At 36.5% G+C, this 25144-nt stretch overlaps 1 protein-coding gene and 2 pseudogenes across 1 annotated transcript; all 3 read left to right on the top strand.

Annotated features, from left to right (window-relative positions):
* Positions 1 to 1491: 1491 nt before the first annotated feature.
* Positions 1492 to 2433, top strand: LOC129628470 (olfactory receptor 8K3-like). Its single transcript, XM_055547908.1, has one exon. It carries the CDS (start codon positions 1492 to 1494, stop codon positions 2431 to 2433), a length of 942 nt encoding a protein of 313 aa, XP_055403883.1.
* A 9140-nt stretch (positions 2434 to 11573) lies between these two features.
* Positions 11574 to 12510, top strand: LOC129628469 (olfactory receptor 8K3-like; annotated as a pseudogene).
* A 5619-nt stretch (positions 12511 to 18129) lies between these two features.
* Positions 18130 to 19757, top strand: LOC129627904 (olfactory receptor 8K3-like; annotated as a pseudogene).
* The last annotated feature ends 5387 nt before the right edge of the window (positions 19758 to 25144 follow it).

Raw genomic sequence — 25144 nt, 5'->3', positions numbered from 1 at the left:
ATAATGAACTTTCATTTTTGCTAACGTAGTAAATAAAACTAGAGCATAAAGAATCCACTTTATGGACTTTAGAGGTCCAATTTTAGTCCTGCAGAGGGGAATAGTGAAGGGCTTGGACTAACTTAAATATGCTCCATTCTACTCGACCTAATCCTAACCTATTGATCATTATATCATAGCCTTGACAAATAAGATAATGTCACAGTGCAGAAGAACTGATGCAAAAATACATAAAAAAACTCTCTTTGAGCTAAGTTATTGTCACCATGTAATATATATATATATATATTTTTTTTTTTTTACCTGAATTCCAGGTAAGCCTAAACACATTGAATCCTGTAATCATTTTTCTCTCCCAACCACCCTGTAAAGAAATATTGGTTTTGCATAAGAAAATAAAGATTTTCAGATAAATTATTTGCCCAAAGTAATCATTTGTATATAACATAAAAGAAAATATAGCAGAGGTTATATCTATATACTGGAGAAGGAAATGGCAACCCACTCCATACACTTGCCTAGAAAATCCCATGAATGGAGGAGCCTAGTAGGCTCCAGTGTGTTCTGTACATTTTTGGAATTTATGGCTTTACATTTTTATCATAATTCTCATACAATTGAATAATATAATTTTAATATGTATTAAGTGATATGATTAAGTGAATTATCAAATATAATTTATAAATATCACAATGTGATTGCAATTATATAAATGACTAGTAGAAAACTTTAAAGATGTATCATTTAAGTTTATATATGTATAAATTTATATATGAAACACACTTTTAATTTTTATTTCATTTCTAATGTACTTCTATGCATATATTTCTGTATCTTTATCTATGTATCTATAGGTATCCACACCTATATGTGTATCTATATATTTATACGGGGCTTCCCAGGTGGCCCTAGTGGTAAAGAATCTGCCTGCCAAGGCAGGAGACATAAGAGATACAGATTCAATCCCTGGGTCAGGAAGAATCCCTGGTGAAGGCATGGCAATCCACTTCCGTATTCTTGTCTGGAGAATCCCATGGACAGAGGATATTCATCTACCTCTGTATTTATGTCTAGATATACCATCTATACCACTCTTGTTTTTCAGCTTTAGCACTACTGAGATTTTGGACTGATAAGGGGTGTTATGAGATGTTTAGAAACATAACTGACTATGGACAACTATATGCAAGTACCACTCACCTTCCAGCTGCAATAACAAATATGTCTTTCAGATGTTGAGAGTTGTTATTTGCTTAGTAAAATAACTCCTATTTGAGAACTAATGAATATCCCAGGCTCTGTCTCTATCTTTATTTATGCATATTATTATACATAGGATATGGGATTTTAAAATATATCCTGTTTTGGGAAGTTAGGATGTATTTTACTTATAGAAGCTTCACATATGAAAAATCTTCCAGGTGATAATACATGAAATCCACTTACTATGCTTGATGTCTCCACACAGAGTACATATCCTGATAAAGCTGCATGAAAACACAAAATCTAACTGTGCCAAATGAATTCATCCTCATGGGAATCACAGACCGCCCTGAGCTGCAGGCTCCATTGTTTGGGCTCTTCCTCATCATCTATGTGACCTCAGCGGTGGGCAACTTGGGCATGGTCATTCTCACTAAGATGGACTCCAGGCTACAGACACCCATGTACTTCCTTCTCAGACACCTGGCTCTTACTGATCTTGGATATTCAACAGCTGTAGGACCCAAAATGTTGGCAAATTTTATTTTGAGTCAAAATTCAATCTCCTATTATATGTGTGCCACACAGCTGGCTTTCTTCATCATGTTCATTATAAGTGAATTTTTTATTCTGGCGGCAATGTCCTATGACCGCTATGTGGCCATCTGTCAACCCCTGCTTTACACAGTCATCATGTCACAAAGGGTGTGTTGGATACTGGTGGCAATCCCCTACATCTATAGCACATTCGTGTCTCTTATAATCACTGTAAAGATTTTTAATTTATCCTTCTGTGGCTACAATGTCATCAAACATTTCTACTGTGACTGTCTCCCCTTGATATCTTTGGTCTGTTCAAATACGCAAGAAATTGAGCTGATCATTCTGATCTTCGCAGGTGTTAATGTGATCCTCTCCCTTCCGATAATTCTTACGTCTTATTTGCTCATCCTTGTAGCCATTCTCGGGATGAACTCTGCTGAAGGCAGGCACAAGGCTTTTTCTACCTGTGGATCCCACCTGACGGTGGTTACAGTGTTCTTTGGGGCTTTGATATTTATGTATGCTCAACCAGAGTCCAGACACGCCTTTGACACTGATAAAACAGCATCTATATTTTACACCCTTGTTATCCCCATGTTAAATCCCTTGATCTACAGTTTGAGGAACAAAGATGTAAAATATGCACTACAAAATGTGTGGAATAAGCTTTGTAACATTTCCTCTTAAAGCCTACGTACAATACGATTCCTATCACTTAGATTCTGGGCTTCAAACATTTCTCTGTGTGTCTTTAAATGGACTAGTGAACACAAATGCGTTCAATACACTTTTAGGGATTGGCTCTTCTGCGCCAGCAGCACGTTTATGCGCTGCACCTACACTAGCGCACAAAGTCCGGAGAGCATCTGCCTTCCTTGCGTGAGCGATCAATCAAAATGTAATAAGTAAGTGCCATTACACAGGAGAACCGGTTAGGAAACTACAGAGTGTTCACGCAGGTAAGGAGAGTGGGTATGCTGCGTGTGAGAAAGGAAGAATCAGTTCAGCCGCTCAGTCGTCCAACTCTGCAACCCCATAAACCACAGCACGCCAGGCCTCTCTGTCCATCACCAACTTCTGGAGTCCACCCAAACCCATGTCTATTGAGTCAGTGATGTCATCCAACTATCTCATCCTCTTTCATCCCCTTCTCCTCCTGCCCTCAATCTTTCCCAGCATCAGGGTCTTTTCCAATGAGAAAGGAAGAATAGTAGATATAAAAAGTGAGTTTAAATGTTTATTGCTTTTCTCAACTACTAGAATAAACTTCCCCTTGGCTATCTGTGTGTTTGGGCATGTGCATATGTTTTTGTGTAAGAACATCTATCTGTTTGAGCCTCCATACACTTCTAAGGCATATGAAAAATTAAACTTTCCTGGAAAAAAGACATGGCAACCCACTCCAGTATTCTTGCTTGAAAATTCCATGGACAGAGGAGCCTGGTGGGCTACACTCCATGGAGTCACAAAGAATTGGACATGACTGAGAACACAACACAAAAATGAAGCTTATTGCGGTTTCAAGGAGGCTCAGTGAAGCGAAATGATTTGACCTCAGCAATTATCTGAACTTTCCCAGATGTTTCCATACTGCATGGAGGAGGTTAGTGTCCTGCTCTGTTATCAGTGAAGTTACTTTCATACATGAGCCCTAGAAAGCCTATTAACTCAGCACATTTTGCAATTCAGTAACCTACTAAATCAACACAATATTTTATTTCAATCAGTTCATTTTCTGTACCACTGGACATTCCAATTAAGATCAATTTCCTTGATTGTAGTTAGCAATCTTTACTGTATATCTGAAGGCTAAGAGAGCAATATTTAAATGCTTTCATCACAAAAGGAAAGGTAATATGATGGAGGTATTGTTGGTGGTGGTGTTCAATCACTAGGTCATGTTTAAGTCTTTGAAACCCCATAAATGACAGCACTCTAGGCTTCTCTGTCCACCACTATATCCCATCTTTATTGTTTAGTTGGTAAGTCATGTCTGACTATTTGGGACCCTGTGGACTATAGCCAGTCAGGCTCCACTCCATGGGATTTCTCAGGCAAGAATACTGAAGTGGGTTGCCACTTCCTTCTCCAGGAGATATTCCTGACCCAGGGATCGAACCTGCGTCTCCTGCATTGGCATGCAGATTCTTTACCACTGAGCCACCAGAGAGTCCCAGAGTTTGTTCAAATTCATGTCCATTGTGTCAGTGATGCTATCTAATCATCTTATCCTCTGCCACTCCCTCCTCCTTCTACTGATGGAGGTATTACCTCATGCTAAGTTGTAATCATGCTGCAGTGCATAAGAGTATCAAATAACATCTTGTACACCACAAACTTACACAATACTGCAAGTCAATTATATCTCAGTGATGCAGAAAAAATAAATCTCTTGAGGTCTCCCATGGACACTTTCAATTGTGTATTTATAATTTTTGGAGATTTTTATTCCTAACTGCTTCTTTTTGTTTAATGTTGTTGTTCAGTTGATAAGTCATGTCCGACTCTTTGAGACCCAATGGACTGCTGCATTTCAAGCTTCCCTGTCCTTTGCCATCCCCCTGAGTTTGAGCAGACTCATATCCTTTGAGTCATTGATGTTAACTAACCACCTCATTCTCTACCACCCCTTTCTCCTCTTGCCCTCAATCTTTCCCAGTATCAGGATCTTTTCCAATGAGATTACTCTTCCCATTAGGGGGCCAAAGTAATGGAGCTTCAGCTTCAGCATCAGTCCTTCCAATGAATATTCAGGGTTGATTTCCTTTAGGATTGACTGGTTTGGTCTCCTTGCAGTCCAAGGGACTCTCAAGAGTCTTCCCCAGCACTACAATATGAAAGCACCAATTCTTCAGCGCTCATCCTTCCTATGGTACAACTCCTACATCTGTATGACCACTGGAAAATCTATAGCTTTGACTATATGGACCTTTGTTTCATGAGGTTGTTACATTTCCTGACCTCTGTGAAGATCAAGAATATTTCTTGTTTAATATTTGTGCATCTTTACATAAGTGGTCTATTCTATACTGAATTAGACTTGCTGTCTCTTTCACGGGGTGACTTTCTTCAATATTGGCTCATAAGAGCTTATGATATATTTTTATTAAGATCAATTTGATAATTCTTCTTATAAGAAGCAAAAGAAGGTAACTCCATGATTTGTTCTATAGTATGTTTCTAGTGAAAGTGTAGTAAGATAAATACCACTATATAAATATTATGTATTGTGAACTCTCCTAACCCTTCTAAATTTCCACTTTCTTTGGTTATATTTAGTATTTTTAATGCTCATGAAAGTTTATATGCATCATAGTTTAAACACTTTTTTTTTACCATCACAGATTAAATTCTTTATGTAGTCAATCAAATTCAAATTAAAATATTTATTAGAATAAAAAATAATTATAGGTACTCTTTTGAGTGAGGTAAAATGTAAGGAATTTATATAGTTGATTTTTTTAAATTACTAAGAAAAATATGTACTGAATATAAACATTCCAAATATAAATGCAGAAATATTTTGGGTTTTGGAAAATGTATGTTGGACAAAGATACAGTAAAATGATGATTATATATTGATAGCTTCTGAGAACATGAAAATGTTTAAATTAATATTTTTGGATATGTACTTTTCTAAATTATCTTCAGTGGCTATGTGTGATTTTTATAATAGAAAAAAGTAGAAGAATCTAATATCTGGATTTGAAAAAAATAAACTGTGACTATATAATCCCAATATCCTATTTCTAAAATAAATCTTGCTGTACATTGTGTAGTCCCTCCAAAGATGAACCAGAAAGAGAACAAAATATGTAGAGATTTACAAAGTTTGCTAATATATATTTTTTCCATTTTAAATGTTATTCTTCAGTCACTAAGTCATGTCTGACTCTTTGTGACCCATGAACTGCAGCTCGTCAAGCTTCCCTGTCCGTCACTATCTCTTGGAGTTTGTTCAAGTTCATGTCCATTGAGTCAGTGATGCCATCCAACCATCTCATCCTCTGTCACCCTCTTCTCCTCCTGTCCTTAATCTTTCCCAGCATTAAGATCTTTTCCAGTGAGTCAGCTCTTTGTATCAGGTGGCCAAAATATTGGAGCTTCAACTTCAACATCAGTCCTTTTAATGAATATTCAGAAGTAAGTTCCTTTGTCTTTAGTCTTCCCAGATATATTTAGTGACTTGCCTACAATTGCTGCTTTTGGTTTAGCCTAGCATATAAACATTTGTATGATCAGTTGCTCAGTTGTGTCTGACTCTTTTTGACCCCATAGACTAGCCCACCAGGCTCCTCTATCCATGGAATTCTCCAGGAAAGAATACTGCAGTGAGTTGCCATTTGCTACTCCATGGGATCTTTCCAACCCAGAAATCAAACCCCGTTCTCTTCTGTCTGCTGCATTGGCAGGCAGATTATTTACCACTAGGCCACTGCAGAGCCCATATAAGCAATTAAGCCTACCCATTTCTTGGATCTTAATTAGTCTGGTGATGACTCCCATCTACATGTGTACAATTACTAAATAAAATATATATGGTTTGGTCTTGTTAATCTTATGTCAATCTAATTATTAATCCAGGCAAGAGCCACTGTGTAAAGAAGATGTTTTTCTTCCACTTGAGCTATTGATTGATTGATTGATTTTTGTGTGGTGATCAAAGCCCAGAAACAGCAGAAATGTCCATCCATTTGAGTTCAAAAAACCTAGAAGAGTAGAGGAAAACTTTCATCACCAAAAATGCAATCACTTTTAAGTGAAAGTTCATGGTAGCTGTATTTATCACAGTAGAAAAGTGGAAAGAACCCACAAGTATTTCAATAAGTGAATATTTAAACAAATTATCATCAATATCATGGAATATTACTCAACAACATAGGGAACAGATGATCTATACACACAAAAGTGCCAAAGAATCTCAAGAGATTTATGTTGAGAGAAAATTCCAATCACTATTTTCTATATGAAAAAGTGTAGTAATAGAAAATATTAGTGATGACCAAGGGTTGGGAATGGTAGCAGAGGAGGAAAGAGGTGTGGTTAAAAAGGCAGGCACAGGGAGTATGTGATGACACAGGTGCTTATTGGAATGGGGTAACAGACTGGAATAACTAAAATGGTAATTTATGCAGTGAAGAAAAAGAAAAAAAAGCAGAAGTTGTAAACAGCCATGTGATAGAAACTCACGATGAAATAAGAAGTGCTGTGTTGTGCTTAGTCGCTCAGTCATGTCTAACCCTTTGCAACCCCATGGACTGTAGACAAGCAGGTTCCTCTGTCCATGGGATTCTCCAGGCAAGAATATTGGAGTGGGTTGCCACTTCCTTCTCCAGAAATAAGAAGTAACAGTAAGTAACTAATTTCTGCCTCTGAGAGATAAGTAAAAACAATCACATGGGCAACAAAGCAAGGGGGTGACACCTCATATCAGCATAACACATTATTTTAATTTCCTAAATATATTAAATACTGTAATAAAATAATGCTGAAAATTTCTCCACAGTCACACATTTGAGGAGAACCTGTAGAAATACTGACTCTTGGTGGGCATGCCCTATCGATGCAAGATTTAATCAAGAGTCTTGTGTGCTACAAAAGGAAAGTTAACCAAGAGTTAAAAATATATATAAACGTATGTATATATATGCAAAGAAAGAAGGGATGTGGATGGAAGGAAGTCAGGAAGTAAGAAAGAAAAGAAAAATGCCACAGGAAATTAAAAGACAATCTCTAGACATGTTGTTTTGCTCTCAATACTCTAGGGATAATCAACAAATTGCTTGGCATCTCCTCAGGTAAAATCTCAAAAAGTGAAAGAAATCCATAAATTCTTCTCACTTAGCCATGTCAGAAATACAGGTGAGAGTCATGAGAGATGCTTCATTACAGGTAAAATTACAGGATAGTTCATGTTTTGCCTCATTTTCAACATCAACAATGTTTCAGTGACATATTCAAAGTTCCAGTTTAGCTCAATGGCAAAGCCCAAGCAAAATGACACCACTTTTGATACCATTTTGTTTGTCTTCTACTACTCCATAATTCCTGAGCAGGAATAGGACCTCTCTTCTTGTCTCTTCATATTAATTTGCTGAATATTACTCATAGGATGACAGACAAAATGCTGAAAAGCATCTTTGAAACATCACCATGATATTTATTTTATATAAACAATGATATCTCTAATGGAGGGCAAAGTAGAGAGCAAATGACACATAACAAAAGAGATGTGAATTTTTAGAAATTGGGAAAATTCAGAAGCTGGGGGTATTGTCTTTCTTTTTTAACTCCTTCCGAATTCTTAGTTATTTAGCACTCCTCGTGCTTTTTTGTGACCTCCCCTGAACATCATTTAATATTTAATGATTATTTAAATAAATGTAAAAGTATAATTCTTTCCAGATCCCTTGATGAGGCAAAATGGAATTCCCACCTCACACTGAGATGTAGAAAACATTATTTGCATATTAAGAGACTTCTAAGTAGCCAGTTTTATGGTAATGGTACAATGATCAACATGTTCTTTGATGTCAAGTGAGATCTGACCAAAAATATATAATTATCTCATGAGGTACAGCTTTAAAAAAATAACAACTGATATTCAACAAGGATGTTAACTTCTGAGAAAACTATTTGGTTTTCATAGAATGCTAAAGCATGAGAGAGAAACAAAAACACTATCTTTTCTTATATTTACAGGAAAATTGAAATTTGCTAAGTTTGTATGTTCTCACTTTCATAATTGCAAAACAAAGCAAAGAAACAAAAACAAGTTTCATACTACTTCTTATTAAATATATTGAAGATATTTCTCTAAATTTATTCTCTAGTGATGCACATTTCAATATTTCTGATATAAGAAAAGTATATACATCAAGGCAAGACTGGTGATTAGGAGGTCATAAAATTGTAAGCAGTATTTTTAGTGAATTAAATGCAGATTTCATGTAATCATTTTCACATGTAATGTTATAAAATCGTGCTTTTATTCCTTTTCTTATAGAGATCCTTTAGCGATTACTGTCACTGTAATTTTTATTGTAACCTGTATCATTTCTATTTCTTTAAAGAAACAATCAGGCTCACAATATTTTAAATTTAATAATTATCTATGTTAATCTGCCATCCACTTCTTACATTGGTGTATTCTTGATGTGTGTATTATTAGGGACCTTCAGATATATTTTTATTTGATTATATAAAAATAACTATGTTTTGTATTATAGTTTGAAGGAATTTCTTTGGCTTAAGATGTAAAATTTAAAATGATATGCAAGGATCCATGTATAGCTATTCTATAGTGTATTTCATCCCATCACTCTAGTACATTATTACTTAACACAGGAAATTTGAACATTTTTTTTATCATACTGTGGCCCACTGTGCTCAGTTGCTAAGTTCCAGGTGACTGTTACCCCATGGACTTTAGCCTGCCAGGCTTCTCTGTCCATGGGCTTTTCCATGGCAAGAATACTGGAATGTGTTGCCATTTCCTTTTCCATGGAATCTTTCTGACCCAGGGATTGAACTCATGTCACCTGCATGGCAGGCAAATTCTTTAATCCTGAGTCACCAGGGAAGTTCCCTTTTAAAGTTTAGCATCCCTTTATTCAAAGCAAGTTATTATGATATTCAAGATATAAAAACAATGCTAATTACTTCTCTTTCTTCCAATTTGCTCAAATTTCCTCATATAACCCTGGGTTCTTGCATAATAAAGTACATTTGAATTCTTACAAGTTAGTAGAAGTCCATTATAGTGAAAACGCCCCTTGGGTCAAATTAATATTTTAAGGAAATATGGATCAAAATAAAGTTTATTCACATTTTGCTAAAATAACTAAGAAATTTAGAAGATAAAAAAATCCAAGCACTCTGATGGCCCAGTATTATTTCTGCAGAGGGGGCAAGGCTTGGAGTAAATTGCATGTATTCCATTGTACATTATATAATCCTCACCTGTTAATCATATTGCCTTGACAAAGAAGGTATGTCACAGTGCAGATGAACTTACATTACATAAAGAAGATCTCTTTGAGCTAAGATATTGACTTCATTATATATCAGTCAGTTCAGTTCAGTCGCTCAGTCGTGTCCGACTTTGCGACCCCATGAATCACAGCAGGCCAGGCCTCCCTGTCCATCACAAACTCCTGGAATTCACTCAGACTCATGTTCATCGAGTCAGTGATTCCATCCAGCCATCTCATCCTCTGTCGTCCCCTTCTCCTCCGGCCCCAATCCCTCCCAGCATCAGAGTCTTTTCCAATGAGTCAACTCTTCGCATGAGGTGGCCAAAGTACTGGAGTTTCAGCTTCAGCATCATTCCTTCCAAAGAAATCCCAGGGCTGATCTATCTATCTATCTATTTATATGTGTGTATATATATATTATTATATTAATGTAATATATATATAATTAATATAATATAATATATATTATATATATGTATATATACACATATATTTATATATATACATTTATATATTTAAATGTATATTTAAATATATAAATTTATATATTTATATATTTAAACCAATATGTACTTGATTTCCAGGTAACATAAAGACATTTAATTATTTAATCCTCATTTTCCCACTCGACAATCCTGTAACCATACTGGCTTTGTGTAAAACAATAAACTTCCAGATAAGTTGAATTATTTGCCCAAACTAGCCCTTTTTATATACCATAAGGAAATTTAGAACAGAAATTCTATCATCTATCTATCTATCTACTTATTATATGTTTCTTCACAGAAATACAGGTAAGTCTCACTGCAATCTGTTACAGTTTTCTTACTTATACAGCTGTCTAATATGTGTCAAGTGTGTTAACAGTTTCAGCCTGTATCAACTGTGCATAGAACTATATAGAATTCTCTGTTGGAGTATCAAGTTCTATACATTTTCTGAATTCTGGTTTTAAAATTTTATTATGGATAGTATTTAATTGCATCATAATTTATTATATAATTTGCATATGTATTGTCATATTGTTAAATTTAATTTATACATGTCACATTGTAATTGAAATTATATAAATAACTAGATAGAAAATATAGAAAGTTTACAAGAACCGCACAATAATAGTTTATATATATAGCCCTCAAATTTATGTCTTAACTTTTTTCTTGTCATATCTATGTCTGTATCTATTGTATTTCTTGTCTGTATCTATATTTATGTATGTATATATGTATCTGTCTATTTATCTATCATCTATCTATAACATCCTGGTTTTCAACCTTAGTACTATTGAGATTTTAGACAGATATGGTGCTTTATAGGATGTTTAGAGACATCACTGACCTCCAACTATCATATGCCAAGAGCTTCCACATTCCATTTGTAACAATTAACATGTCTTCTCAATTTTGACAAATGTCCTTTGGTTAGTAAAATAATTTCCAGTTGAGAAACAGCAACTATCTCTGTCTCTATCACTATTTATATATTTTATTATATGTAGGAAAATGAAAGTGTTAGTTTCTCAGTCATGTTTGACTCTTTGCAACCCCATGGACTGTAGCCTGCCAGGCTCCTCTGTCCTTGGGATTCTCTGGGCCAGAATACTGGAGTGAGTTGCTATTCCCTTCTCCAGGGAATTTTCCCGATTCAGGGATTGAACCCAGATCTCCTGAACTGCAGGCAGATTCTTTACTATCTGAGCCACAAGATGAGTTTATTTTCAAATATCCTAAACTGGAAAGTTTAATCTGTTTATACTAGCTTTACATAGTGAAACTCTTCCAGATGATGATACATAGAACCTATTGACTATGTTGATGTTTCTACCCAGAACAGGTTCTTTAATAACCCTGAATGGAAACACACAATGGAACAGTGCTAAATGAATTCATCCTTATGGGAATTACCGACCACCCTGAGCTGCAGGCTCCATTGTTTGGGCTCTTTCTCATCATCTACGTGATCTCAGTGGTGGGCAACTTGGGCATGATCATCCTCACCAAGATGGACTCCAAGCTACAGACACCCATGTACTTCTTTCTTAGACACCTTGCTTTTACAGATCTTGGTTATTCAACAACTGTGGGATCCAAAATGTTAATAAATTTTGTTGAGAATCAAAATATAATCTCCTATTACTCTTGTGCTATGCAGCTAGCTTTCTTTCTTGTGTTTATTGTTAGTGAAATTTTTATTCTGTCAGCAATGTCTTATGACCGCTATGTGGCCATCTGTAACCCTCTTCTCTACCCAGTCATCATGTCACAAAGAGTGTGCTGGGTGCTGGTAGTGATCCCCTATGTCTACAGCATGTTTGTGTCTCTTCTCGTCACCATAAAATTATTTATCTTTCTGTGGCTACAGAGTCATCAGTCATTTCTACTGTGATAGTCTTCCTTTGTTACCTTTGCTCTGCTCAAATACACATGAAGTAGAAATGATTATTCTGATTTTAGCTGGGTTTGATTTGATTTTCTCTCTTCTGATAGTTCTTGTGTCTTACCTTCTCATTCTCACATCCATTCTCAGGATGAGCTCTGCTGAAGATAGGCACAAGGCTTTCTCTACCTGTGGATCCCACTTGACTGTGCTCATAGTGTTCTATGGTACTTTACTATTTATGTATGTGCAACCAGGGTCCAGCCATTCCTTTGACACTGATAAAGTGGCTTCCATATTTTATACTCTCGTTATCCCTATGCTGAATCCATTAATCTATAGCTTGAGGAATAAAGATGTAAAATGTGCACTACATAGGGTGTGGAAAAAATCACGCAACCTTTTTTATTAACATGCAATACAATTTCTATAAACTGGTTATGGACTCTGAATTTTGTTCTATGTGCCTCCAAATTAAGTAGTGAGTATAAATATGTTCAATAATATAAATATGTTCAATATAATATAATCAAAGATTATATTATATATACCAGGCAATTCCTATTTTTGCAAATAGATTAATGAACAAAATAGTAAAAAAAAAAATAATTGCCTTAAGCACAAAAGATCAATTTTGGACATAAATTAAGTAAATGTTAGGAGAATGTGTTAGGTGGATATAGACAAATAAATGACTGTCCAGGTTTCTGAATGTTTTCTCATCTTTTAGAATAAAATTACAGCATGTTGTGTGTGTCAGTGAGTTCTTTATTTTCTTTTGTTTTTGCCTTCACACTTTTCCACAGTATATTTCATCTGTGTATTTGAAGTCAACAGTCACATTTTTTTTCTCAAATGCCCTTATTCTTTACACTGAGATCCCACATTTTTTATCATCAATTCCTATAATTCCTTTTGAGAATCTATTCACCTATTAACTGAAAATATGGCAGAAAGTGAAGAAGAACTAAAGAGCCTCTTGTTGAAAGTGAAAGAGGAGAGTGAAAAAGTTGGCTTAAAGCTCAACATTCAGAAAACTAAGATCATGGCATCCAGTTCCATCACTTCATGGCAAATAGATGGGGAAACAGTGGAAACAGTGGCAGACTTTATTTTTCTGGGCTCCAAAATCACTGCAGATGGTGATTGAAGCCATTAAATTAAAAGATGCTTACTCCTTGGAAGGAAAGTTATGACCATACTAGATAGCATATTCAAAAGCAGAAACATTACTTTGCTAACAAAGGTCCGTCTAGTCAAGGCTATGGTGTTTCCGGTGGTCATGTATGGATGTGAGAGTTGGACTATAAAGAAAGCTGAGCACTTTTGAACTGTGGTGTTGGAGAAGACTCTTGAGAGTCCATTGGACTACAGGGAGATCCAACCAGTCCATTCTATAGGAGATCAGTCCTGAGTGTTCATTGGAATGACTGATGTTGAAGCTGAAACTCCACTACTTTGGTCACCTGATGCGAAAAGCTGACTCATTTGAAAAGACCCTGATGCTGGGAAAGATTGAGGGCAGGAGGAGAAGGGGACGACAGAGGATGAGATGGCTGGATGGCATCACTGACTCGATGAACATGGGTTTGGGTGAATTCCGGGAGTTGGTGATGGACAGGGAGGCCTGGTGTGCTGCGGTTCATGGGGTCACAAAGAGTCGGACACGACTGAGCGACTGAACTGAACTGATGTTGCAATTCAGCAGTTCATAAGTCCAACTGAAGCCTTTTGTCTCAATTCACGCATTTTGTTGAAATCAGAGGACGTTTAAATCAAGATAAACTTTGGGATCCCTCAGTAGCTTCCAGATCGGTACTTCTTGTTCTCTCAAGTGGTAATTCTTTCTTCACAACTGGTAGTTTGATTGAAGGGATACTAAAATAATTCTGTGTTTTTGAAAAAAAAAATTTATCCATGTTTAAAAGTAATGTTCTACTTTTTGCATTCTTGAGTAGAGAAGCACTGATGAATTAATTGAGTTGGCTCTCTTTCCTTGGGTTGATGCTTCCAATTTTTATCAACACTGTTTGTGCAGTAAGTTTTAATTGACTTTCAGTATTTAACTGCACAATTCATTATTCTACTTGTGGGAAGCAAAGGGAACAATCTCATTGTTGGCACTATACCATATTTCTAAGGCCTGATACACGGCAGGGATGCAGTTATCTTGCTTTGTAAATTGAGTTCTACATTTTCCCATGTGCTACCTTTTACTGTAATTAATAATTCTGCAACTTTACTGAGGTTATTAGTCTACAGTATATGCTTTGTTCAGTATCTTGCAGTAAAATTATTTGTTTATCCCATGAAGCTTTAATAAAAAATCTTCAGTGGAATACAATTTTTAAACAACATGACACAAAATAGCCAAGATCTCCTTTAACATATGTGGATTAAAAAAAGATGGTATATCCAGAAAATGGATGACAGCTTTTAAAAACATGTGCTGATGTTATTGGGAGTACAGAGGCAAAAATAAACAAATTAACAAATAATGCTGACCTGAACCATATAAAAATGCACTCAAACTGAAAAAAAATTAAGTTTAAAATGCTAAACCATAAAACATTCAGATAAAGCAATAAGGGAAAGTCTATATCCAAGACCAAGAGCTAGTGAAAAGTTTGTATGACATCAAAACATAATCTAGATAATACAATCAAAAAATGATCAGAAGACATAGTTGTTTCTCAAACTAAGGCATACAGATGATCAAGAGACACATGAAAATATGTTAAGTGTTTCTGATTATTAGAAAAATGCAAATCAAAATTTCAATGAGATATTTCCTCACATCAGCTAGAATGGCTATCCTCAAAATATCCACAAACAGTAAATTTTGGAAGGGTGTGAAGAGAAAGGAACCCTCCTAAAATATTGGTGGGAATATAAATTGGTGCAGAAACTATGGAGGACAGTATGGAGGTTACATAAAAGATAAAAACAGAGCTACCATATGACCCTGGAATCCCACTCCTGGGCATATATCTGGAGAAAAATATGATTCAAAATATATACACAACCAAATGTCATTGCAGCACTGTTTACACTAGTCAAAACATGGAAGCAACATAAATGTCCAAAAACAGAGGAATGAATAAAAAAGAAATAGCACATATAGACAATGGAATATTACTCAGTCATTAAAAAGATCAAATAAAGCCATTTGTAGGAACATGAATGAACCTAGGGATTGTTCAGTTCAGTTCAGTTTAGTCACTCAGTCGTGTCCAACTCTTTGTGACCCCATGGACTGCAGCACGCCAGGCTTCCCTGTCCATCACTAACTCCTGGAGCTTACTCAAACTCATGTCCATCGAGTCAATGATGCCATCCAACCATCTCATTTTCTGTCATCTCCTTCTCCTCCTGCCTTCAATCTTTCCCAGCATCACAGTCTTTTTCAATGAGTCAGTTCTTCACATCAAGTGGCCAAAATATTGAAGTTTTAGCTTCAGCATCAGTCCTTCAAATGAATATTCAAGATTGATTTCCTTTAGAATTGGCTGGTTTGATGTCCTTGCAGTCCAAGGGACACTCAAGAGTCTTTTCCAACACCACAGTTCAAAAGTATCAATTCTTCAGTTCTCAGGTTTCTTTATAGTCCAACTCCCACATCCATACATGACTACTGGAAAAACCATAGCTATAACTAGATGTACATTGTTGGCAAAGTAATGTCTTTGCTTTTTAATATTCTGTCTAGGTTAGTTATAGCTTTTCTTCCAAGAAGCAAGCATCTTTTAATTTCTTGGCTGAAGTCATCATCTGCAGTGATTTTGGAGCCCAAGAAAATAAAGCCTCTCAGTATTTCCATTGTTTCTCCATTTATTTGCCATGCGTGATGGAACTGGATGCCATGATCTTAGTTTTCTGAATGTTGAGTTTTAAGTAAGCTTTTTCACTCTCTTTCATTTTCATCATGAGTCTCTTTAGTTCCTCTAAACTTTCTGCCATAAGGGTGGTGTCATCTCCATATCTGAGGTTATCAATGTGTCCTGGCAATCTTGATTCCAGCTTGTACTTCTTCCAGCCGGGCATTTTGCATGTTATACTCTGCATATAAGTTAAATAAGCAGGGTGATATACTCCTTTCCCAATTTGGAACCAGTCTGTTTTTTCATGTCCAGTTCTAATTGTTGCTTATTGACCTGCATCCAGATTTCTCACGAGGCAGGTCAGGTGGTCTGGTATGCCCATCTTGATAATTTTCCACAGTTTGTTCTGATCTACCCAGTCAAAGGGTTTGGTGAATCAATAAAGTAGAAGTAGATGTTTTTCTGGGAATTCTCTTGCTTTTTTATGATCTAATGGATGTTGACAATTTGATCTCTGGTTCCTCTGCCTTTGCTAAACCTGGCTTGAACATCTGGAAATTCACGGTTCACATACTGTTGAAGCCTGGCTTGAAGGATTTTGAGCATTAATTTGTTACCTTGTGAAATGAGTGCAATTGTGTGGTAATTTGAACATTCTTTGGCATTACCTTTCTTTGGGATTGTAATGAAAATTGACCTTTTCCAATCCCATGGCCACTGCTGAGTTTTCTAAATTTGCTGACATATTGAGTTCAGGACTTGCACAGCATCATCTTTTAGGATTTGAAATAGCTCAACTGGAATTTCATCACCTCCACTAGCTTTGATCATAGTGATGCTTCCTGAGGTCCGTTTGACTTCATATTCCAGGATTTCTGGCTCTATGTGAGTGATCATACCATCATGGCTATCTGGACCAAGAAGATCTTTTTTGTATAGTTTTTCTGTGTATTTTTGCCACCTCTTCTTAATATCTTCTGCTTCTGTTAGGTCCATACTATTTTTGTCCTTCATTGTGCCCGTCTTTGCATGAAATGTTCCTTTGGTGTCTCTCAGATCCAAAGTGAAAGTGAAAATTCCTCAGTTGTGTCCATCTCTTTGTGACCTCATGGACTATCCAGACCATAGAATTCTCCAGGCCACAATACTGGAATGGGTAGCCTTTCCCTACTCCAAGGGATCTTCCCAACCCAGGGATGGAGACCAGGTCTCCCACATTGCAGGCGGGTTCTTTACCAGTTGAGTCACAACGGAAGCCCAAGAATACGGGAGTGGGTGGAGTGGGTAGCCTATCACTTTTCCAGCGGATCTTCCCGACCCAGGAATTGAACCGGAGACTCTTGCATTGCAGGCCAATTCTTTACCAACTGAACTATCAGGGAAGCTCCAATAAATGTACAATTCTTTTCAGATCCCTTGATGAGGCAAAATGGGGTTTCCAACACAGATTGAGATGTGGAAATAATTAATTGGATATTAAAAGATTTTTAAGTACAAATTAATAGTATATTAACAGATTTTTAAGTTTTATGGTTTTATTATTATTTAATTGCACAATACAACCTGTTACATAATTTGCATATGTACTAAGTCATATTAGCAAACGTCATTTATACATGCCCCTATGTGATTGCAGTTATGTAAATGACTAATAGAAACCTTAGAAGAATAGCACAAAAATAGTTATACATGTAATTCAAATTTTTGTTTTAGCTTTCTTCCTTTGCATATCAAATTTTATATATCTGTATCTATATATCTATATTTTCTAGCTCTATTTATTCAACTATGTATGTACCTATTTATCTATCTAACCATCCTGGTTTTTCAGTGTTATAACTGTTCAGATATTGGGCTGATAAAGGGTATTATAAGATGTTGAGAAGCATAATTGACCTCTAACCATTGCTGGCAAGTAGCGCCCAACTCCTAGGTGTGACAACCAACATGACTCCTAGACATTGACAAGTGTTCTTCAGTTAGTAAAATAATTTTCAGTTGAGAACTAACAAATATTTCTGACTCTGTCTCTATCTTTGTATGCATTATTATATGTAGAATTTGGGTTTATTTTAAATATCCTATTTTGAGACATTAAGATGCATTTTATTTAGACTAGCTTTGCATTTAAAAATCTTCCAGGTGAGAATACATGAAATATGCTTGCTATGCTCATATCTCTATCCAGAATAAGTTTCTGATAAACATGGATGGACAAACACAATATAACAGTGCTGAGTGAACTCATCCTCATGGGAATCAGACTGCCCCAAGCTGCAGGCTCCATTGTTCGGGTTCTTCCTCATCATCTACATGGTCTTAGTGGTGGGCAACTTGGGCATGATCATCCTTACCAAGACAGACTTCAGGCTACAAACCCCAAGTACTTTTTTCCCTGGACATTTGGCTTTTACTGACCTTGGTTGCTCTACAACCTTAGGACCTCAAATGCTAGGAAATTTTGTTTTGGATCAAAATACAATCTCTTATTATTCTGTGCTATACAGCTAGCTTTCTTTCTTGTGTTCATTAGTAGTGAACATTTTATTCTGTCAGCAATGTCCTATGACTGCTATGTGGCCACATGTAACCCCCGCTCTACCAAGCTATCATTTCACCAAGGCTATGTCAGGTGTTGGACAATTCCGTACCTCTATAGTGCATTTGTATATCTTCTCATCACTGTAAAGACATTTAGTTTACCATTCTGTGGTTATAATGTTATCAGACATTTCTACTGTGACAGTTTCCCTTTGCTATCTTTGCTCTGCTCAAATACACATGAAGTAGAAATAATTATTCTAATTACAGCTGGTTTTTATTTGATTTCATCCTTTCTGATAGTTCTTGTGTCTTACCTTCTTATTTTTGCATCCACTCTCAGGATGAGCTCTGCTAAAGGCAGGCACAAGGCTTTTTCTAACTGTGGGTCTCACCTGGAGGTGGTCACAGTGTTCTATGGGGCTTTAATATTCATGTATGTGCAGCCAGAGTCTAATCATTCATTTAACACAGATAAAATGGCATCTATATTTTACACTCTCATTCAGTTCAGTTCAGTTGCTTAGTCGTGTTCGACTCTTTGTGATCCCATGAATTGCAGCACGCCAGGCCTCCCTGTCCATCACCAACTCCCGGAGTTCACTCAAACTCACATCCATCGAGTTGGTGATGCCATCCAGTCATCTCATCTTCTGTCGTCCCCTTCTCCTCCTGGCCCCAATCCCTCCCAGCATCAGAATCTTTTCCAGTCAGTGAACTTTTCACATGAGATGGCCAAAGTATTGGAGTTTCAGCTTTAGCATCAGTCCTTCCAAAGAACACACAGGACTGATCTTTAGAATAGACTGGCTGGATCTCCTTGCAGTCCAAGCGACTCTCAAGAGTCTTCTCCAACACTACAGTTCAAAAGCATCAATTCTTAGGTGCTCAGCTTTCTTCACAGTCCAACTCTGACTTCCATACATGACCACTGGAAAAACCATAGCTTTGACTAGACAGACCTTTGTTGGAAAAGTAGTGTATCTGCTTTTTAATATGCTATCTAGGTAGGTCATAACTTTCCTTTTAAGAAGTAAGCATCTTTTAATTTCATGGCTGCAATCACCACATTCTCATTATCCCTATGTTAAATCCCTTGATCTATAGTTTGAGGAAAAAAGATGTAAAACGTGGCCTACAAATACATAGAAAAGAGTATGCAATTTTCTCTCTTAAGGCTTCTGTACAATATGAATCCTATAATTTAGGTGATGGGCTTCAAACTGATCTCTGTGTGTCTCTAAAAGGAATAAAAAGTATGGAAATGTTCAACACATATTTAGAAAATGGCTTCTAAAGTGAAAGTGAAGTCACTCAGTCGTGTCTGACTCTTTGCGACCCTGTGGACTGTAGCTCACCAGGCTCCTCCATCTATGGGATTCTCCAGGCAAGAATACTGGAGTCTGTTGCCATTTCCTTCTCCAGGGGATCTTCCCTACCCAGGGATCGAACCCATGTCTCCCGCATTGTGGGCAGACACTTTAACCTCTGAGCCACAGTGCTAGTCATACTTCTATGTGCTATACATACATTAGCACCCAAAGGGGGGAAAATATCTGCCTTTCCTGAGGGGAAGCAATGAATTACAAGTATAATTAAGTAAATAGCACCATGCCTTAGAATGAGTTAGGACACTGTAAGGGCAAGTAAAGAGAGTCAAGTGAGGAAGAATAGTGTATATAAAAGTATTCAAAGGATTATTGTTATTCCCAACTATTAGAATAAATTTCCTAGTGTCTACATGTGTTTGTACATGTTCATGTGGTTTTATGTAAGTGCATACTTCTGCTGTTTTATTCACTATACTTTTGAAAGGCGTGTATTAAAATTAAACTTATGGTGGTTTTTAGGAGGCTTATTGTAATACAATGATTTGGATTCATTAGTGCTCTAAAATTGGTACAGATGCTCCCTTATCATATGGAAGATTTTAGGATCCTGCTCTGTTCTCATCAGTGAAGTTGTTTTTATATATGAGCCCTAGAAAGTCTTTAGACTCAGCACAATTAACAATTTAGTAACTCACAACATCTTATTTATCTAAGTCACACCATTTCTCTGTAAATTCAAGTTCAAACACTCAGTCATGTCTGACACTTTGGTATCCCATGGGCTATAGAACATCAGGCCTCCCTGTCCATCACCAACTCTGGGAGATTGCTCAGACTCATGTCCATCACTCCAGTGATGCCATCCACCAACCTCATGCTCTGCTGTCCTCTTCTCCTCCTGCCTTCAATCTTTCCCAGCAGGAGGGTATTTTCCAAAGGACCAGTTCTTTGCATCAGGTGGCCAAAGTATTTTCTGTACCAGATACATTTTTATATTGTCTTTAACAATATTCTATACTTGAAAGTAGGGAAAACCACTAGACCATTCAGGTATGATGTAAATCAAATCCCTTATGATTATACAGTGGAAGTGAGAAATAGATTTAAGGGACTAGATCTGATAGATAGGGTACTTGATGAAATATGGACAGAGGTTCTTGACATTGTACAGGAGACAGGGATCAAGACCATCCCCATGGAAAAGAAATGCAAAAAAGCAAAATGGCTGCCTGAGGAGGCCTTACAAATAGCTGTGAAAAGAAGAGAAGCCAAAAGCAAAGGAGAAAAGGAAAGATATAAGCATCTGAATGCAGACTTCCAAAGAATAGCAAGAAGAGATAAGAAAGCCTTCCTCAGTGATCAATGCAAAGAAATAGAGGAAAACAACAGAATGGGAAATACTAGAGATCTCTTCAAGAAAATTAGAGATACCAAGGGAACATTTCATGCAAAGATGGGCTCGATGAAGGACAGAAATGGTATGGACCTAATGGAAGCAGAAGATATTAAGAAGAGGTGGCAAGAATACACAGAAGAATTGTACAAAAAAGATCTTCATGGCCAAGATAATCACAATGATATGATCACTCACCTAGAGCCAGACATCCTGGAATGTGAAGTCAAGTGGGCCTTAGAAAACATCACTGTGAGCAAAGCTAGTGGAGGTGATAGAATTCCAGTTGAGGTATTTCAAATCCTGAAAGATGATGCTGTGAAAGTGCTGCACTCAATATGCCAGCAAATTTGGAAAACTCAGCAGTGGCCACAGGACTGGAAAAGGTCAGTTTTCATTCCAATCCCAAAGATGGGCAATGCCAAAGAATGCTCAAACTACTGCACAATTGCATTCATCTCACACGCTAGTAAAGTAATGCTCAAAATTCTCCAAGCCAGGCTTCAGCAATACATGAACCATGAACTTCCAGATGTTCAAGCTGGTTTTAGAAAAGGCAGAGGAACCAGAGATCAAATTGCCAACATCTGCTGGATCATGGAAAAAGCAAGAGAGTTCGAGAAAAAACATCTAATTCTGCTTTATTGTCTATGCCAAAGCCTTTGACTGTGTGGATCCCAATAAACTGTGGAATATTCTTCAAGAGATGGGAATACCAGACCACCTGACCTGCCTCTTGAGAAACCTATATGCAGGTCAGGAAGCAACAGTTAGAACTGGACATGGAACAACAGACTGGTTCCAAATAGGAAAAGGAGTATGTCAAGGATGTATATTGTTACCCTGCTTATTTAACTTCTATGCAGAGTACATCATGAGAAACGCTGGACTGGAAGAAACACAAGCTGGAATCAAGATTGCTGGGAGGAATATCAATAATCTCAGATATGCAGATGACACCACCCTTATGGCAGAAAGTGAAGAGGAACTAAAAAGCCTCTTAATGAAAGTGACAGAGGAGAGTGAAAAAGTTGGCTTAAAGCTCAACATTCAGAAAACAAAGATCATGGCATCTGGTCCCATCACTTCATGGGAAATAGTGGAAACAGTGTCAGACTTTATTTTCTGGGGCTCCAAAATCACTGCAGATGGTGATTGCAGCCATGAAATTAAAAGACGCTTACTCCTTGGAAGGAAAGTTATGACCAACCTAGATAGCATATTCAAAAGCAGAGACATTACTTTGCCAACAAAGGTCCGTCTAGTCAAGGCTATGGTTTCTCTTGAAAAAGAAAGAATCTCCATCTTCCACTTTCAGTGAGCTTTGGACTATGTGCCCGGTAGCTATGCGGATAACATACCTATGGCCGAGCTGGCCTCCTGGACTGATAAATACCAGATTGCATACCAATATTTCCCATTGCCAAAAAGAATGTTATAATCCCCTATGTAGTCAATCACTTTTGTAATCTTTATGGCACCTATTGGTGTAGGCTTCAATGTAAAACCAGCTAACCCTTCTGATTATGAATCCTGGCTGTAACCTGATTGCATCTCCCTTTAGTACTTCCCAGGCTAGATTTAAGGAATTTGGTGTTGTGAGCTTGAGTGGTACAATTAAGGTATATAAGGTTTTCACAAAAGTTGGTTGGGGTCCCCGGCTAAAGAGGAAACTCTGCCTCGGACCCGCCGGTGTAATAAACTGCACTCCCCTATCCATGCTGTCCTTCTGAGTGAGTTTGTTTCCTGGAGTATTTGGCTATAACAATAGAACTCTTTCATGTTTCATGAAAGAGTTCTATTGTTCTGTAGAAAGTAGACTAAATCTGAAAATAATAAATAGAAAGACACTAATTTAACTTACCAAAGATAGAAAAGTTTAGGATATCAGTTTATGTAGGATACTCATATGTATATTTTCATGGTTTCTTACTGTCTTATTGGACATGAAATAAGTTAATGTTTTTTTCTGAGAGTCAGATTGATCAATACTTTAATGATAAATAACTGAAGATCTTTTCAGGTTAAAAAATGCCCAAATAATACAAAGCAAACATATTGGAAAAAAGAAACAATGGTTTTATGTCTTTAATTCTCTCCTCAAAGATAACAAATTGGAAAGAAAGGGCAGGTACACATATATACATATGGAGGTTTTTGTTTTAGTGAGGTCAGCTTCCTGTAGTGGAAATGCTGATTATACTAAAGCAACAAGAACAACACAATTATACTTTGAATGGCATCCTAGTTTCTCAAGGGATCTTCTCAGGGTACCTCAGTGGAACTGTTTATTTTTGTTGTTGTTGTTTGTTTTTTTTTAAGATGTGCAATATAAAAAAAAATGTTACAAAGGGTGGAAAGGGACAAAGCCAAAGGTTAAAAAATAGTAGAATTATTGATTATAAATAACTTGCATAACATGGAAAGAATTTCATTAAGATATAATATGGAATGAGCCTACCCTTTGCAAGGAAAAATTGCATAAGTAAAATTGGTTTTACAAGGCTATTGTGTCTAGAAACTTCTTAGGAAGTGACATCTTACCACCTATATCTATACAATTCTGTTTAGAGCCCAATTCTGCATTTGATATCACAGGTAGAATGAACATGTGTTACTCCTATCTGGAGGGATCTTTAGCTTCAGTAGTCTCATTTATTTCACAAATATTTCTTGAATGAAAAAGTTAAGCTGGACATTGTGTTAGGCATAAGTAGACAGGGATTATCAAAATCAAACAGGTAAGCAAACATGGTTGGCTATCCATTACTAACAAACGGAAGACAAGTTATAACTCCATGCTCCTCAAAATTATTTTAAAAGATAACACATTGAAATGCTAAACATAGATGTAAAATATTCTATAACATTTGCAGGTTACAAAAAATGAATGAAATGATCAGGCTCAAAAGGAAGAAAAAGAAGCAAATCAGAAGTAAACATAGGTGCTGACATCATGGCTCTCCTATGGGCATTTACAAAACTTTTTAACTTCATAATTGAGACGAAGTTTAAAAATGCACTGGGATGACCCAGAGGGATGGAACGGGGAGGGAGGAGGGAGGGAGGTTCAGGATGGGGAACACGTGTATACCCGTGGTGGATTCATGTTGATGTAAGGCAAAACCAATACAATATTGTAAAGTAATTAACCTCTAGTTAAAATAAATTTATATTAAAAAAATGCAAAGCCTTGAGAATAAGAGCAACATAAGATCCCATTAAAATCTATATATAAATCCATTACCTTTAAAAACTGGCATTTTCATTATCAGTGTTAATTAAATAAAATTGCTTATCCACAAAAATCATAAATAACCTTATCTATCATGGTTGGATATCTGGTTAGGAAAAAATCCTCATGTGGAATCAACTGTCACAGCCTTTCCTCACATGGGTTAAGTTTGGATTTTGCTGTCTGAACAAGTTAGGCTCCTTCAAGCTAGAAATTAACATACAGCAGACTGAGTTGGTACCACTGAGGGATCCCTAACAGAGGTACTCTTCCAGGAACATCACAGAGAAGTCCTGTTTAATGTATATTCACCATCCAATTGCAAATCAAAATGAGAAAGAACATCTTCAAATTTCTGAGACACAAAGTGAGAGCAAAATAAAGGGGCTGTTATTTCAACACACTAAACTTTTGGGTAGTTTATGTTATGTAGAATCTTTATCAGAACAATAAAAATTGATTGATGAAAACCATTGATTAAGTTGACTTGATTGAAGGTAATAAATTTGAACTTCTGTTCATCAAAATACAGAAAGAAAATAGATAACAGGGAGAATTTTATTGAAACATGAAACCAATAAATGACAATATCCGAAATATGCAAAGAACTCCCATTGCTTGCAAAAGCAATACTTTCTAAAGAATTTAACATAATCTATACCAAACTATATCAGCTATAAGTTCCATAGGCATGATCAGAACACAATAATAACCAAGTATTTGAA

Source organism: Bubalus kerabau, chromosome 15, assembly GCF_029407905.1.
Source record: "Bubalus kerabau isolate K-KA32 ecotype Philippines breed swamp buffalo chromosome 15, PCC_UOA_SB_1v2, whole genome shotgun sequence".
In the NCBI taxonomy this organism is placed as follows: domain Eukaryota; kingdom Metazoa; phylum Chordata; class Mammalia; order Artiodactyla; family Bovidae; genus Bubalus; species Bubalus kerabau.
This window is presented reverse-complemented; position numbering and strand designations above follow the sequence as displayed.

Excerpts from the sequence above, each read along its gene's own strand:
- LOC129628470 (XM_055547908.1), top strand. The coding sequence starts at position 1,492 with ATGAAAACACAAAATCTAACTGTGCCAAATGAATTCATCCTCATGGGA.